This window comes from Oculina patagonica, chromosome 6 (assembly GCF_052425735.1).
Source record: "Oculina patagonica isolate OP01 chromosome 6, crgOcupat, whole genome shotgun sequence".
Classification (NCBI taxonomy): domain Eukaryota; kingdom Metazoa; phylum Cnidaria; class Anthozoa; order Scleractinia; family Oculinidae; genus Oculina; species Oculina patagonica.
This window is the reverse complement of record NC_135763.1, coordinates 23305865-23321837: the sequence shown is the minus strand read 5'-3', so window position 1 is coordinate 23321837 and position 15973 is coordinate 23305865. Positions and strand designations below refer to the sequence as shown.

Genomic DNA, 15973 nt, shown 5'->3' with positions numbered 1-15973 from the left:
ACATTTTAATTATAAAAAAATAGCTATCCCCTAAGAAAATCAAACCGATGTAGACGAGTCAAATGGTGCGTATCGCTTTTTTCACGTGTGAGAAAAATGATACATCCAATTAGAAGCCGCATGTCATGCTTTTTTACGTGTGAGACGTAGCAAGTTGAAATTTTCATTCAAGGCTGATTGGCAGCGTTTAGCATACAAGCCATCTCTTCGCGTAGCTAAAAAGCTCGGCGACTTTTTTTTACAATTGCAATTCCAGCGTTTACCATGAACCTTTCTAGGTATACCTAAGAAAAACATAAGTGAAGAGCCCACGGTTCTTCGGCAAAAGAATACGACGGAAGACAGGAAATATTCTCGTATTTAGTGATGGGGTGGAACTCCCCCCCCCCCCCCCTCCCTCCCACAAAGAAAACTAAAAAAAATGGCAAATGTCCGAAGAAATGTTCTATTTACTCAAAATCTGTTTTCTAGAATAATAGTGTTAAATATGGGACTTTAGGATGACTGTTTTCTTACTTACTTGGTGTGAGGGGAACTCTCAAAGAGATCTCGCTGGGTCCCTGGAATCTTCTTGCCTGCTGTTGTGCAATCCACGAGGGTTTGTTTACTCCTGCGTATCCAGCCAGCGCGAATGAGCCTCGAAAATCTATCAAAATGGGATCAGTAGCGCCCAGTCTCTTGAGAGCATCAACTGCTTCTGGAAAGTGATTTGAACCTGAGTCTTGAATGGCGACCAAAACGATTTTACTGCAGTGAGGACAAACATTATATTAAGGAGGCAAAATCTTGCAATATTTGTAAAGAAAGAGGACCAAACTAGTTATTCTCAGTAATAACGTTCAAACACATCACTGCACATCACGTAACGCATCAATCACACTGTACGCGCGCGCTACGGGAATTTTGTTGGCTCAAAAAAATGATGAATTCAACCACGCGTGCAGGCGTGCGACTACAGAAGCGATTCCACAGAACTTGAGAAATTTTGATAAGTCGTGATGACCCCTACTTTTCATCTTATAAAATGGACGTAGTAAGTCACGTGATTAATTTTTGATGTACGCAAAGAAAAGTTATTTAGAAGAACTGTCAGGTACGATTAGAACTGTCAGGTACGATTATATGAAACCGTTGTGATGATTTTGGAACAAAAATCACATAAATAGTAGTTTTTATGTAATGTATTTTAAAATTTTTATAATTAGTATTACTTTTGTGTACCAGGCGATATCTAAAGGGATTTGTGAACAAACATGTTTTTTTAAACTATCTCTAGTCAGCATTTTTGTTCTAGATTAAAGCTTTATTATCTCTGAAAAACGCTAATGCTGTTAACATCTGATTTTTGATCTCGCGTAATAATCTCCATTTAGGAGGTACCGTACTAAGGGGCCGATTACATGGCAAATTTCAGTCCGGGCTGAGATTTCAGCTCGGCTTCCAGAAGAAATCTTTTTGAAAGGAGCGGACGTTTGCGATTACACGAAGAAATGTTCATCCCCGGCTGCGATTTCCATCCCGGTTTTTTAATCGCATTCAAATTTCAGACCAGACGGAAAAGTGAGTTAGGAATGCGCACTGATGGTTTTCAACAAAAGAAAATGGCGGCCACGATGGGTTTTCAGTTTTAAAAGTGTTCATCCCGGGCTAAAATTCACCATGTTATCGCAACAAATTTCCAGCCCAGCTAACCGGGCTGAAATTTGCCATGTAATCGGCCCTCAACTGTAACAAATATACACTTACTTTCCATGTATACCATTAAGATAGTCTCTCAAGCGGTTACCAGCGGTACCATCTCCATGAGTGTCGAAAGACGCTGCCCCAATCGCGACTCCTTTAATTGAAATACAATGAGTGAATATTTGCATTAGTTTTTTGAAAGTTTCTACGCCTGCTTCTTATCTTTTTTGTTGTCTTTGTTGCTGTCGCTGTTGCATGATATTGCCGTACATGTAGTTGAGGTTGTTGCTACTGCTGTTGCTGTTGTTTTGTTTTGGTTTGGTTTGTCATGATTTGTTCTTTATTTGATTCAAGTTTGTTTTCTGTTTTTTTTCCTGTTTTTCTTTGTTTAGCCTTTTTCCTCCATCTAATGCTGCTGCTTATAGGTGCAAGACGTTTTTATTGTTTTTACCTACGAGAAATTAATTTAAGAGCTAACCCAAGAACTGTGGAATAACTGGCAGAAAATAGAGAACGTCTGGTACTCTGTCGACACTACTTTTAGCATATGGCTTATTTTAGTTCTATAAGAAAAGTTGGCGGTACTTATAACCACATTCAAAACTTAAATTTGTGCTGAGACATTTCGTACCATGTCTCAATAATAGATTCCTCTTCCGGGTGACGTTTCGGGCGGTACTTCTTCAGATTGTTGTTGTCGCTGTTGTTGCTGTCGTTGTTGTCGTCGTTGTTCTTGTTGTAGATTCTGCTTGTCAATTACACGAAAACACTGAGTGTTTGGTTATAACTTTACCTGTTGTAGCGTCCACGATAACAACGTTATGTCCCCTGCCGTGGGGAGAATGATCTATTCCATTCACCCAGATGTAAGCAATACCACATGTCCCAGGAGTCATTCCTGGATCATTGCAACCTTCGCTTCGGATGCGTATATCTACGTAGGATTCTGCAAGAGAATAAACGCAAACAGTAAAGGTACATGTTTCGTTCACATAGGTTCACATATTTATTACATACGTACTGAGATATTCCCGCTAAAAAGCCGCAAAGTAAATTTTCGTTCGCAAACCGATGCAAATCAATCGATCAATTGGCGCGTATCGCTTTTGTCACGAGTGTGAAATATGATACGTCCTATCAGAAGCCACTTATCGTGTTTTTGACGTGTGAGACGTATCAAGTTGAAGTTTTTATTCAAGGCTGATTGGCGGCGTTTCGTACACAAGCTTTCTCTTGGCGTAGCTAAAAAGCTATTTTTTTTACAAATGTAATTTCAGCTGTTAACCAAAATAACTTGGAATGTTGGAGTATCTTCGACGGAATTGTTGATTTTAAAAATAGTACGTTCAATGACTTCAATGACGATCTCAGTACGTATATAACTAGAAATAGCTGACACTAGGTTGCCCCCGAAGTTTCGACGATGTTTATCGGTTTTTCTTTGCTGTTCATCCTTTTCTACAATTCAGACATTTGATTGGAAATTAATTTTCTATTTTGGATACCGGTAATTATTAATTATGATACGGTAAATCATTTAATTACAAGAACGCAACAGCATCTTGACATCATTTTGTCATGTTTTGGTGTGGTGGGGGATCTCAGCTAGACTCAAGCTAGACCGTTTAGAAAAAGTCCGCCGTCTTTATTAATTTAACACGCCGGGACGGTCGACCTATCGCGACTTGCGTGGCACGTTTTTGCGACTTCGTCGCTTTGAATGGACCGCTTTGCGGGCTCGAATCGAACTCACTTCACTGTGGTAAAGTCTTGATCTCAGCGAGGATAAACTTTAGAAACATCAAAACGTTTTAAAATTACCATTTGAGCCGGCCCAATTGTTTTATAAATATATGGGCTGAGAGCCCGAGCATGAAGAATGACATGAGAATGATCAATCTTTAGAAAGAAAAGGATGTCGAAAGAATTTCTTACCTCTGTCAAAGCAAACGCCTGCCGCGAGTTTTAAATAATCACAATGCATCTCGAGATCTCTTTTGAATTTCTTTTCTTGTTGCCGCATATCATCTTTTAAAATTAAAATTTCGTCCGGAAGTGGACCGATCAAGATTTTTGAAGTTTTCTCCATTCAAGTAGTTTGTGCCTGGTAAATCACGGTCAGTTGGACAAAGGCTTTCTTATCGTAAATCATGCTTCATGACAACGATCAACTTTTAAAAGGAAAGGATAACGAAAGAATTTCTCACCTTTGACAATGAAAACGCTTGACTTTCTAAAAGTCGCTCGCTTCTGGTTTCCGGTTTCGCCTGCCGCGAGTCTTAAACAATTATCTCGAGATCTTTTTTTAAATTTCTTGTAAATCTCGTCCGGAGATAGACTGATCAAGGCTTTTCTCCGTTCAAGTAGTTTGCGCTTGGTAAATCGCGGTTTTGGACTAAGGCTTGCTTATCGTAAATCGCAGACAAATTTGAAGATATGGCTTGATATGTTCGTACGTGTTCCTAGACATATTTCTTCTTCGGCCACTCAGATGTAAAATATGTGGATTTTCTTACTTCTCTGCGAGTCACTTAGTTAATTATCGCGAAGTCTTTTCAACAATTGCATTGCTTTCGGCTTTTAGACATTGTGAAATGAATAGGCCTCGAATAAAACCTCAAATTATCTTTTTCAAAATTCTGCCCAACTAATCAACCTTTACAAGCGTCGTTTGTTTGCTTGTTGTCATCCGTGCACGTGCTCATGCTTGGGCTGTCATCATTACCCAATCATCGTTTACTTGCGTCATTATTGACCAATCACCGTATGTCGGCATTTTGCAACTCCCGATACCTACTTGCGGGCTTTCAGCTTTTCGGCATTTTACAACTCCCGAGACTATTTGCGGGCAAAAATTGATCAACTCGAGATTTTTCCTGGTATATACTATATATATATATACTCTATATTCGCGCGGATTACAAGGATGCCTCCTCGGGTTTTGGCCTCTTTGCCAAAACCCTGCGGGGGCAATAAACACTAGGGATAGTTGACACTAGAGCTGCCCCCGCTATTTATCCCTCTTTTTTCCAGGGCATCCGTCAATTCATTCCTTTGATATTTTGGCCCTTCTATTTGCTAAATTGGTTGAAAATCAGTTTTTTGTTTGGACGTTTTCACGACAATACAGAGATGGAGAAAACCCTCGCTTGCAACTAGTGCTGCCTAAATTACTCTCGTGTTGTGCTTTCATGATTTCTGGCCTTCTCTTCTTTAAGGTGGGACAACGACCTCCGATCTAAAACAACTTTCACACAATAAAGCGTTATCTCGAAGCCAAAAGAATAAAAAAAAACGAAGCTATGCGAAAAATTCCGAAGGATGAATGATCTAGTAAATTTAATTATAAGAACGCGACGGGAACATTTCGACATCATTTAGACCTGTTTGCTATAATGAGTAATCTCAGTGAGGATAAATCTTAGCAAATGCGTAACGTTTTAAAACTACCACTTCAGCGCAACTGTTTTCAAGATCTTGGACTGGGAGCCCAAGCAAGAATGACAAACTTGACAGCTGAATCGAAAAGGATGCCAAACGTTTACACATCTGTCAATACAGACGCATGCAGCGTGATTCTTATCTTGACAACTCTTTTGAATTCTCTTTTCTTCTCGACAAGTCTCGGTTACAAATGAAATTTGATCAAATAATCTCAAATGCCGCATGTCGTCCAGCACTGAGCAAATTTCAGTCGGTAGTGGACTGAGCGAGTCTTTTATTTTGTCGAGTGCTTTGCGTCCGAAACCACGGTTTGTTCTTGGACAAATAAACTCCGTATCTTTCGTCTTCGAGAGAGCACAAAGTAAACGTCAAATTTTCTTTGGTGTCTGGCGATAAACTCTGCCTAACTCTTCTCTTCACGTGTAAATACACATCTGCAATTTATACTGTTGAAATGTCATCAACTCCAAGAACCTCAAGCGCGTTTGCATGTTTCTACGTCGTCATTACCCACCAAATGCTGGCGTTCAGTGATGAAACATCATCATTACGCAACGCTTCCATGCGGCCCTGCTCAAGCAAATCGAGATTTTATCTGGTATATGAACTGTAAGTATTTAACAATTATTCGCCGAAGGCGAAGAGAATCACGGCGAATATTCCACGAGACGAAGTCGAGGGGATTATTCGCCGAGATTCAATGAGCCTCAGGCGAATAATTGTTTTAGTCTAATTTTCAGAGTTGAATATCGAGAACTATAAAATAAAGAACTAAAACACAGAATCAACAAACACAAGTGCTCGCTTGAATACTTGTAAACAAGTTTAATTCATCGATTGTAAATCAGAATTTACACTTAAGTTTAAGCAATAAAAAGAAACAAAACAAACACTACGAAAAAGACAGATATCTAGTACCTTTGTTTAATCGTTGGCGACTTCTGAGCAATTTTGAAATCCTCTTGAAATAAGTTGAGTAGCTCTGATCTGAAGAGAACTGAGTCATTTTTGGTCAATTGATCTGCCAATGAGTTTCTTGTGGCCCGTGCGATCTCCAAAACCATCGTCCTTTGCACCAATTCTAATGCCTTGAGAACCATCTCTTGAAATTATTTTAGGTTCAAAAGCCTTGGAAGCCAATTTTTAAAATTCCAACTGTTTTGAATACCCCGGACTTGACGTGATTTCTTTCGAATGAACGAAAATTTCATTCATCAAATGCCGCCATGTTTACTTGCCTGGATGGCAAAGTTGGCGTGGCTTAGTAACCAAGCCCTGAAATGTTATATTCACCTCCAAGCGAGGTGAATATAACGTCATAAACCAGAGCTTCTTGACCAATCAGAATGTCGCATTCTTATATTCACCTCTTGAAATTAGACTAAACTTATATATACGCGCAACCTTCAATAATTGCGTCCTCGGGCTTTCGTCTTCGGGGCAAAAGCCCTGCAGGGGCAACAATACCACATGGGAAGTGTTTTGTACCGTATTTACGCATTCGTTAGTTTACATCCGAAATCTCACTCGTTTGGTTTCTGATACTTTACCAACTCGTGCGAATATACCGTACGCGCGCACTTCATGAAGTATTCTCATATTTAATTGTTGTATTAAGGGATTTCATGTACAAAGTTCAAGCTCCTTTTGAAACTATTTATGATGCATTTAGGTAAATGATTGTACCTGGGACTGCTCTACGCTTTCGATTTCGTGCAAGAAGATCTGAAATAAATAGGAAAACATTACCCAACTGAATTAATCAATTAATTATACAAGGCTAGAACTTAATACTGGAAATAGGATAAACCAGGCAATTATACTAAACTCGCGTAAAATTATGCATAACAGACCCCCTTGAGAATATACAGAAGTCGGGGAATGAACAACTGGTATTTCAAAGGAATTAAGGGCGTTTGTGCCCACTTAAAATAGGTAATAATGAGCTGCTCTTCTAACTTCAATTTCTGTAACACATGTATGTTACTTATGTAGTATGTAAACACCTAATTGAAGAAACGTTGACCCGAAAAGCATAAACCATGAACGGTGTGACCCAACTGTTTACTGGGAAATCGGAAAAATAATCGTCGTCTGTGACAGAATAACCATGATAATACAGGTTGCATAAATCATGCTTTTAAGGTTCTCAAAGAAAGAGAATATCTTGATTATAAATAAAAGGAGTATTACTAAGCTTACCAAGGCTGTCTACCTAGAATACTATTGGGTATATCGTTCATGGTTTATGCTTTTCATATGGTCAACGTTTCTTCAATTAGGTGTATCGGGTAATATAGGGGTACGGTGATCCACAAATGCGCGTGTTGCCCATATATGGTTAGAATGTTATTTTTATCTGTCATCCGTACATAACAGATATCCTGCGATAGGTGTAGGTTGCCACGATTTGTTCGCAGTCTTGCAAAGCGCTACATAACCACAATTTTGGCTTTTTGTTGAATAATAAAACAATTTTTCTGCTCCACCTTGCAGAGTATCAGGCGATATTCCGCGCGATTCTGCAGGATAATTGTTAAATATTCATAATTACTGACCAGTAGATATGAATACAATCAAAACTGAATTGAAACTTATCATTGGGATAGGAAAGAAAATCATTGATAGATTTGAACAGTAAACATAAATTGTTATTTCTGCTTTCCAACTTGAAATACGGCTACTGTAGTTCAACAACATACATGTAACTAGGGGAAAAGTTATGCAATAAAATTTTTTCATCTATCTCACGAGTGAAGTTAAACTCATCCCACTGGTTTTTGACACAGATCTTCTTCGTTAAAGATTCGATCTTTTCAGTTTCTTTAAAATAAAAAGGGATGGACATATCAATAAAAATGTTTAAGATCTGAATACGGTAGGTAGCTATAGGTAGCTAGGTAGCTAGGTAGCTAGGTAGCTAGGTAGCTAGGTAGGTAGGTAGGTAGGTAGGTAGGTAGGTAGGTAGGTAGGTAGGTAGGTAGGTAGGTAGGTACAACCCAACACAGATGTCCTTGGGAAGGTTGCATATGAACGCTTTTATTTCAACAACTTTTAAATAAATCTAATCTATAGGTACGTACACCAGGTGTATGGGCCCCCGTCTCCCCCATATCAATGTTGAAGTATTACTGAACATTATGATAGACAATATGCTGTGATTGAAGTCTCTAGGTATACTTCAACATTGAATGAGGGGGGAGGGAGAGCGCAAACTTGGTGACCTTCCCAACCCCAATAATATTGTCTGGGGCTGTAGGTAGGTAGGTAGGTAGGTAGGTAGGTAGGTAGGTAGGTAGGTAGGTTGGTAGGTAAGACTTTATTTAATAAGGGTGACCCGTGACAGTAACTTAAGTTACTGATTAACTTGGGGCCCTCAGCTCAAAATTTCCGAGAGTAAGAAATATTGTTTCAACAGAGGAGATAGAATAGTAAAGCAAAAACACGAAATAAAACAACTGGATTTACGTATTATTCAAACATTATTCAAGATTGAGATAAGATGTTAAAAAATGTCATAATGACAACGATTTTAAAAGCTTGTACCTTTAATGGTTCGCCTACTTTTGCACTCATCCACCAACAGCAGAACGATCAAACAAAACAGAGATAATTTCATTGCAGAATGAAGCCGCCTGAACCTGCATATAAAAAGTTACAATATCAACATATTTTTAAAACCGCATTTTAACAAAATAAATGCCCACAGTTTTATCCGACGTCGCATGTGTTCCTTACTTCATTAAAAGAGCTTGATAGCTTTCAAGTTTTGTATCTGCAAGTTTCATGACAATCATGACCATACAACTCTCTGCACAAAAGCCTGGGTGTCAGATAGCCTTGACAAGGCCAACAATTGGGTAAGTATGTGACATGATCGAGTTCCAGTGTAAAAATATAACAATCGAAAACATAACTGTCTGAATAGGCACTGCTAATTACATAGAAAAATTTCCTTTTTTTGATGGAGAAGAAATGTTAAAAACTCGTGCTTCGGGTTTCATCAAGCTTCCAAACGCTCGAAACCGATAAATGTTCTTTAAATGTTTTCTCTGGTTTGGAAACCTGATGACACCCTCGCACTCATTTTGTGTGTTCAAGATCTCTTGTTTAATAATGATGCGATCCTTTTTCAATTTTCTAGACAATATTTGTTCAATATTGTTAAAATAAATGCGTGTTTTAAATTTGTCAAGAAAGCACTTAAATTCGTAAGACCTATTTTACCTTGGGCGGGGATTTTCTTAACTTTTTGATGCCCAAGAAAATCTTATAATGATAATAGTTTATTAATTATTTATTTATTAATTTTATACATAAGTTGTTGATTTTTTAACACTATTCAAAGGAAAGTGACACGAAATGAAAACGTAATGAAATAAAATCGTTTCAAAGTGAATCAACAGCAATCTTTCGCAGTTTATAATAGCCAACTCTACCATTTAAAGAACGACACAAAAGACAGAAATGTTAACGCTTGGCTGAACGTCAAACAAAAAAACGATATTTTTTGCAACTGCTTAAATGAATAATATTTTACGTGGAATGAGGTAAAGGGCACTGCACAAAATAGGGTTAGGTGGCTCACACTAATAAAGGACCAATGTTCCACTTAGGAACGAAGAGGCTAGGATTAAGTAAGTAAGTAAGCTCAAATGAATAATACCTGCCAACAGCTGGCACGCCGATGTAAAATGTTGGTCTTCTAAATAAGATTTTATGGTAAAAAATTATCCAAACGGTAAAGAAGTTTCCCTATTTGGAACCACTAACGTTTTTCAACGATAATTAATTTTAGCTGTCCACCACGTGTTTCCGTATTCGAATGAACAGGACTTAAATTTGACTATTTTCGTTACGTTTACTATTTTCGCTACTTATACGTTTAATGTGTAACAAGAAAGATTTGGTAAGCTTAGTAAAGAATTTAACATACCTTTAGTAATACTTTTATCAAAAACCACCGTTAAATAACTGTTTGTAATAAATGTGTGTAGCAGCACGTCTTCTCCTAGTTGAGGCTACAGCTGAGTGTTCTATTTTGACAAATAGCAGTCTACAAGTCACCTCGTTTGATTGACATTAAACCGTTTGCAGCTGAATAATAGAAATGATAGATAACAAATAAGAAATATCACATCGCACACAAATCGACCATGAGGAAACTCAGAAGAAAAAAATTGAGCTCCCGATGGGATAAGTCTCCAGTAGCTCAGTGGTTAGAGCATCCGATTTAGAACACGGAGGGTCGTGGGTTCGAATTCAGATTTTTTTTCTGAGTTTCCTCATGGTCGATTCGTGTGCAATGTGTTTTTTCGTAGTTGAATAATAACTCGAGAAAATTATATGGTTAAGCAGCTGAATGAATACACCTGTGAGTAGAGTTTGCATTTTTTAACTCATCCATTATTATTCTTGTGAAGGGCAATTAATGAGAACTACTCTTCGGAATAACTTAATTTCAAGTGAAATAAACCTTCTCTTGGTTATGAACTGAAGTGTTCTATCTTTTGGTTTTTGTGTTAACAGGACGCTTTTAGTAAATATTGTTATAAAAAAATATAAATACACGATTTAACACAACAGCTAAACACGTATTATGTACACATATTCATTGATTATTTTAATTTGAATATGAAATGCACAAACAATGAGTACGCAATAAGAAGCCATTTCATTTAATTTTAATAATGATATTTAAGGAGTCTTGATCGAGTTTTTGATTGACGATAGCTTTTAGCTTTTAGCTATGCCACCATAAACAATCCAACTGAAAAATTGACCGATGCAGCTATACTAAAGAAAGATTAAAGTTTAGATGAGATCAGGATAGCAACGCAATGATGTCAACACCTATCTTTCACAGGACCGATTGTGATATCTGCAAAGAAGTTAAGTTTATTGATCGTGACCGTCACTGGTACACGCGTAGGGTCAAAGGGGCTATCCATATAAGTCTTCATCCTAATAACAATACGATCAAAAAGCACAACAGCGGATCAACAACGAAGCGGACCTTTGAGGGAACAACATCCAAAATTCTGAATAATAGTGAGGATCGATACAGATTTGAATTAATAATTAGATGTAAACTTGATGGTGGGGTGAATACTGTTAAGGTAAGAGGTGAAGGGATAGAGCTCGTCTAGGGCTTTCCACAAGTTGCTCGGCAACCTTTTGGCAACTTTTCATATTTCGAGCAACTTTTTCCCCTATAAGCAACTTTTTTCCTTACGAGCAACTTGTTGCATTTTGAGCAACTTCTTCACCGAAGATCTCCGAGGATTGTGCGAGTGTTTTCCGAAGGTCATACGAACGTTTCCGAAGATTAAAGAATTTGCCGAAGATTTTTGTGGAACATCCGAAGATGTTTTGTCTTTCGACTCATTCCCCGTTTAAACATAACAAAATTACCTTATTACATGAAATTTTCGCGACACGTTAATTTCGCGATTTTTAGGTGCACATATTTCGCGACACTTAAATTTCGCGATTTTGCGAAAATCTTGTATTTTGAATCACTTTAATTTCGCGTTTTTGAGTGACACACAATTTACATTTCTTAGCAATATATTTTGACATGCCTTTGAATTATATAAAACGACTTCATCGAAGGAACAATAACGTCAAAATTAACAAAACGCAGGAGGGGACTTAATCTCAATAGAGCAGTTCTCAGAATGTCTACAAGTGAGTCAATTGACGACAACATCCATTTACATTGATTACTGACATATGCGAGTCACTTAATATTCGCGTCATGTTATGTTCGCGACACTTATTGTTCGCGTCACTTTAATTTCGCGATTTTTTTAGAATCGCGAAATTCGCGAAATTTAAGTGTCGCGAAAATTTCATGTAATAAGATAGTCAGCAAACATGACGTCATCGATGTCTTCTCGATTTCTCTTATTGAATGAAATCCTTGTAGTTCAACAAATTTTTACTTTAAAATGTTATTTAGATACTTCTGTTGCAGTGAAATTGCATGAAACGGCTTACAAATCTTAACTTCAACAGGAAATAAGCATATATTTGGAGCATGTTTCTTGATAAAACGCAGTATTTTGGATTTTTGGGGGCAACTTTCGAGCAACTTTTTTCATCAAAAGCAACTTTTTTTATTTTTGGAACAACTTTTGAGCAGCTTTTTTTTTAAATTTCGAGCGACTTTTTAAATAATTTCAAGCAACTTTCTGAAAGCCCTAAGGTCGTCTACATAATGTGTCTGATATAATGAAGATGTCGTCAATGAGATGGTCTGGGGCTTTCAAATACAACTGGTATTCGGCAAAAAAGAGTCAGTTACGCCATTCCTTAGTGGTGCAAACCTTCTTAAGAAAAATCCTGGATCCGCCCCTTAAATGGCGCAGAAGTTGGGTCAGACTGGCATGTGACAAGGTGTCAACCTATAATTTTGCATGGTCAAAGTTCCATAAGGCGTAAAGGGCAACGACGGCGAATAGGGGGAATATTTTGAAATGAGGGTGTTAGGCAACATTTTAGCCGTTTGCCCAACAAAGACAAACACACACATATGAGAGGTAGTTTTATCTCTGATTTTATTAACAACTTTTATTTTTAGTTTCACCAGGATCAGCTTGAATTACATTTTTTCTTTTTTAAAGAGACCTCACTATTAATATACTCATCTTACAATACGTGCACTAGATATTTGAATCTGTGAACTAATTAGAAGTTTAAAGGTGAAAATACACTAGAGCCGAAATAAATCTGCATGGAATAGCGAAACCATTATTTAGATTTTTGATTCTACATCAAAACTAAGAAACGTTTTCCTGAAAGCTGGATGGTTTTACTTTTAAACCATCGACTAGTTAACATTATAACTCTATAGCAGAGTCTAACTCCAATCAACAAACGGAATCATTTCAAATAATTATAACGACACGATACGGAACCATTCTCTACCTAATTTGCCGTATCTATCATAATAAAAGTAAATTGCAACCAACTGTTTTTTCAGATTTTATGGCGTGTTTCTTAATGTGTTTCTTCAGAATCAGACAAGTACCCAGGCGTTATCTTATTAGCTGGGCGCGCGAAGCCTGGGACAGGCGGTGAGTTCACCGTTCGCATTAGAGTCCAGATCTCTAGTGAGCCGAGAACGACGTCGGCTGAATCAGAATTATAGAAATCAATTGAAAACACTTTCATGCTCTATAAATAATGGCAAGTAAAGTACTTAAGACCTGACTAACGATGACAATAAATTACGAAATATTACTTAGACCTGAACCTTATTTTGTAAATTACACGATTAGTAGTTAGACAAACAATTTCAAATGGTAAAGGTGCTCAGTATGTGCTCTTGATTTCGCCTGGGAAACCTGTGAAGAGAATAATATAACAACATTAAATTAGTAAGTAAACGTGTGTTGTTGTATATTATTTGTTTCGTCGTTACGTGTTGTTCTAACAGTAAAACTGAAACTTTTTCCTGAAATCTTTGAAAAGCTTATACATACTCAATCACTTTAATCATACTGAAAGTTAGTTCCAGTGTTTTTAATATTCTAAATGTTCGAGTGAAATGATCGTGGAATGCTATTTCATGCATTGGCGCAGTTCTCGTAGGTTTACAGAAATGCAATTGCTCAACCCTTACTCGCAACGTTCTAAATACAGGACTCTGGAAACAACCTTGTTCCCAGGATTTTCTCGGCGGTGATCCCCAAAATAGCGCCCATTCTCTTCCCCAGAGCCGCTTCTCTCTTAGTCGGCGGAGCCTGTGCACGAGAAACAAGTCACTCTAGAGACAGATGATTTGATTGGCTAGATTTTAACAAAGGCATTTTCAAATCTATCTCATCAAATCAACCCTTTTAGACGTTCGTATTAAAAGAGGGATATATTAAAGTGGTTGTTGTATCAACAAATTAAATTGTTCGTATGACGGAGCTCATACTTTACCTGTTAGTTTCGCGAGTTCCTTGAAGTTACTTGTTATTCGCAGCTTCTTTGTGACTGCCGCACTAGAAAAGAAAAAAACAAATACAGTCAGTGCCTTAGAATATGGAGTTTAGGTAAGACCACAAGTACGTAATCTAGATTATGTACTTCTGGTAAGACCCCTAGTTATAGTAGCATCTTACATTTATTTCCTTTTTTTACTCTTAAGGCTTTTTGAAATTCCAAAGCACAAAATAGCCTGAAGTTTTTTTTTACAAAACGAGGAAGTGAAAACTTTATTTATCTCCTTTTTGCCAAAATATCTCAATCTATTTTCTCTCACCTGAAGAAACCTGTGCCGTCTGTTTTTTCGTCAAGCACAATTTGAAAAAACCATGATGGTTGGTAGATTATAACTCTAAGAAGCTGTTCTCCAAATCTGCGAGAAAAGAACAGAGATTCTATGACCCTATGATCTAATGAAAAACATAATATTCTGGAAGCTAGATATGAAGCATTATACGTTCAGAGAGGGAAATTTGAAAACAGGTCTTCCAACATATTCCTGTCTGAATAGTCAGAAGCGGAAGCTCTTCGCATAATTCATAGGCAATTTGCCAGATCGAATCGTTATTCGTAAACATCTACATTATACAAGTTCACACTTCTATTAACCCCCTAAACCAAAACTCGAAAATGTTTTTTTTTTGGTGGCCTTGAAATCATGTATTTTTGGCTTCTGGAAACCTGAAAAAAAAAACGTACAAGGTAATTTTTAGGTGTCTTTGCTTCGACTTACGTAAAAACAGAGTGGAGTGCCTTTGTGCAACAACAAAAAATTGTCGCTCAAGTTTTTATGACTCGCGAAACACGCGCGACTTCAGTTTTTCTTGTCTTGTTGAAAAACAATTCTTTGCGTTGCAAAGACACTCACCTTTTTTCTTTTTAAAATTCGTGGAACACGAACATGATTGGAGCTAAAAGCACAACCCATCTTGTTAAAGTTTTTCCAAGACAGTATGAAAATAAATCCAAAGCGTTAAAGAAACTTGACAGCCCGCTTCGAAAATCTTCCGCTTAGTCTGTCTGTGCGTTTGTGACGTAATAGTGCGTGCGCTAGTGGTCACTAGAAGGAGCTGATTGGCTGGAAGAGCTGTCAAGTTTGAACGAACACGTGCCATTAGGGAACTGTAAATTGGAGCTCGAATACAAGATTAAGTACGAGTACGACTTTTCCGAAACCGAACGCTCATGCTTTCGATTATCTCATTTAATGCAGTCTCATTTTCACCACAAAAAATTCTTCATTCCCGTATCGATTTTAAAAATTCTGCGTTGCGTATTCCTTTGCAATTAAAAAAAAGTTGTAGGAGGGATTTTGGGCCCACAACAAATGCTCAAAATACTTCCCTACCCTGAGAGCTTCAGGGCACTGGGGAATTGGTGTCTAGTCTGCACCCGCGGTCAGCATAAGCTTGTGACAGGAAGGTACATTACAACTACCATATTTGAAGTACCTACAGGTAGAGGACGAAGAGGACTGCAATTGAAAAGGCGTAGCAGAAAAAAAATATTATCGTCACAACTGAAATAATTCAAATATTCCGGTCACGTTTTCCCAATTCCTCGGTTTATGTTTTGCTGAAGCGGACAAAACAACATTAATACTAAAGTACCCATGCCAGTTTCTTTGCGGTTATTTTTATTTATTTATTATTTTTGGAGGATGCGAGAGACTAATGTGACTGATGTCGACTAATAAATGTCGAAATTTTAGACGCTGTACATACCGTATTTAATCGAATAAGCGCCGCATTTTGGACATAAAAGTTAATAAGCACCCCCCCCCCCCTTAATAAGCGCCGCGTCCCAAATTTTGCGCTTATTCGAAGAATTCCGTAGAACTAAAAAAATCACAGCAAAGAAACTCTAA

At 37.6% G+C, this 15973-nt stretch overlaps 1 protein-coding gene and 1 long non-coding RNA gene across 4 annotated transcripts in view; both read right to left on the bottom strand.

Annotated features, from left to right (window-relative positions):
• Positions 1-10149, bottom strand: part of LOC144657119 (uncharacterized) — a 42545-nt gene extending 32396 nt beyond the window's left edge. For all 3 annotated transcript variants that reach the window (XR_013571467.1, XM_078517419.1, XM_078517418.1), the window contains exons 1-6: positions 10064-10149; positions 8674-8768; positions 6814-6852; positions 2477-2629; positions 1747-1837; positions 521-747 (exon numbers count right to left, since the gene is read on the bottom strand). Coding sequence is in view for 2 of the 3 variants with exons in the window: in XM_078517419.1 (XP_078373545.1) it covers positions 521-747; positions 1747-1837; positions 2477-2629; positions 6814-6852; positions 8674-8746 (583 nt within the window). In the remaining variant the exon portion in view is untranslated. The remainder of the gene's footprint in view (positions 1-520; positions 748-1746; positions 1838-2476; positions 2630-6813; positions 6853-8673; positions 8769-10063) is intronic.
• A 2925-nt stretch (positions 10150-13074) lies between these two features.
• LOC144657213 (uncharacterized) lies at positions 13075-14729 on the bottom strand. The gene is made up of 4 exons (XR_013571482.1): positions 14384-14729; positions 14062-14123; positions 13382-13478; positions 13075-13340 (listed from the first exon to the last, which is right to left on the bottom strand). It is a non-coding gene; the product is annotated as an uncharacterized LOC144657213 (long non-coding RNA).
• Positions 14730-15973: the final 1244 nt, after the last annotated feature.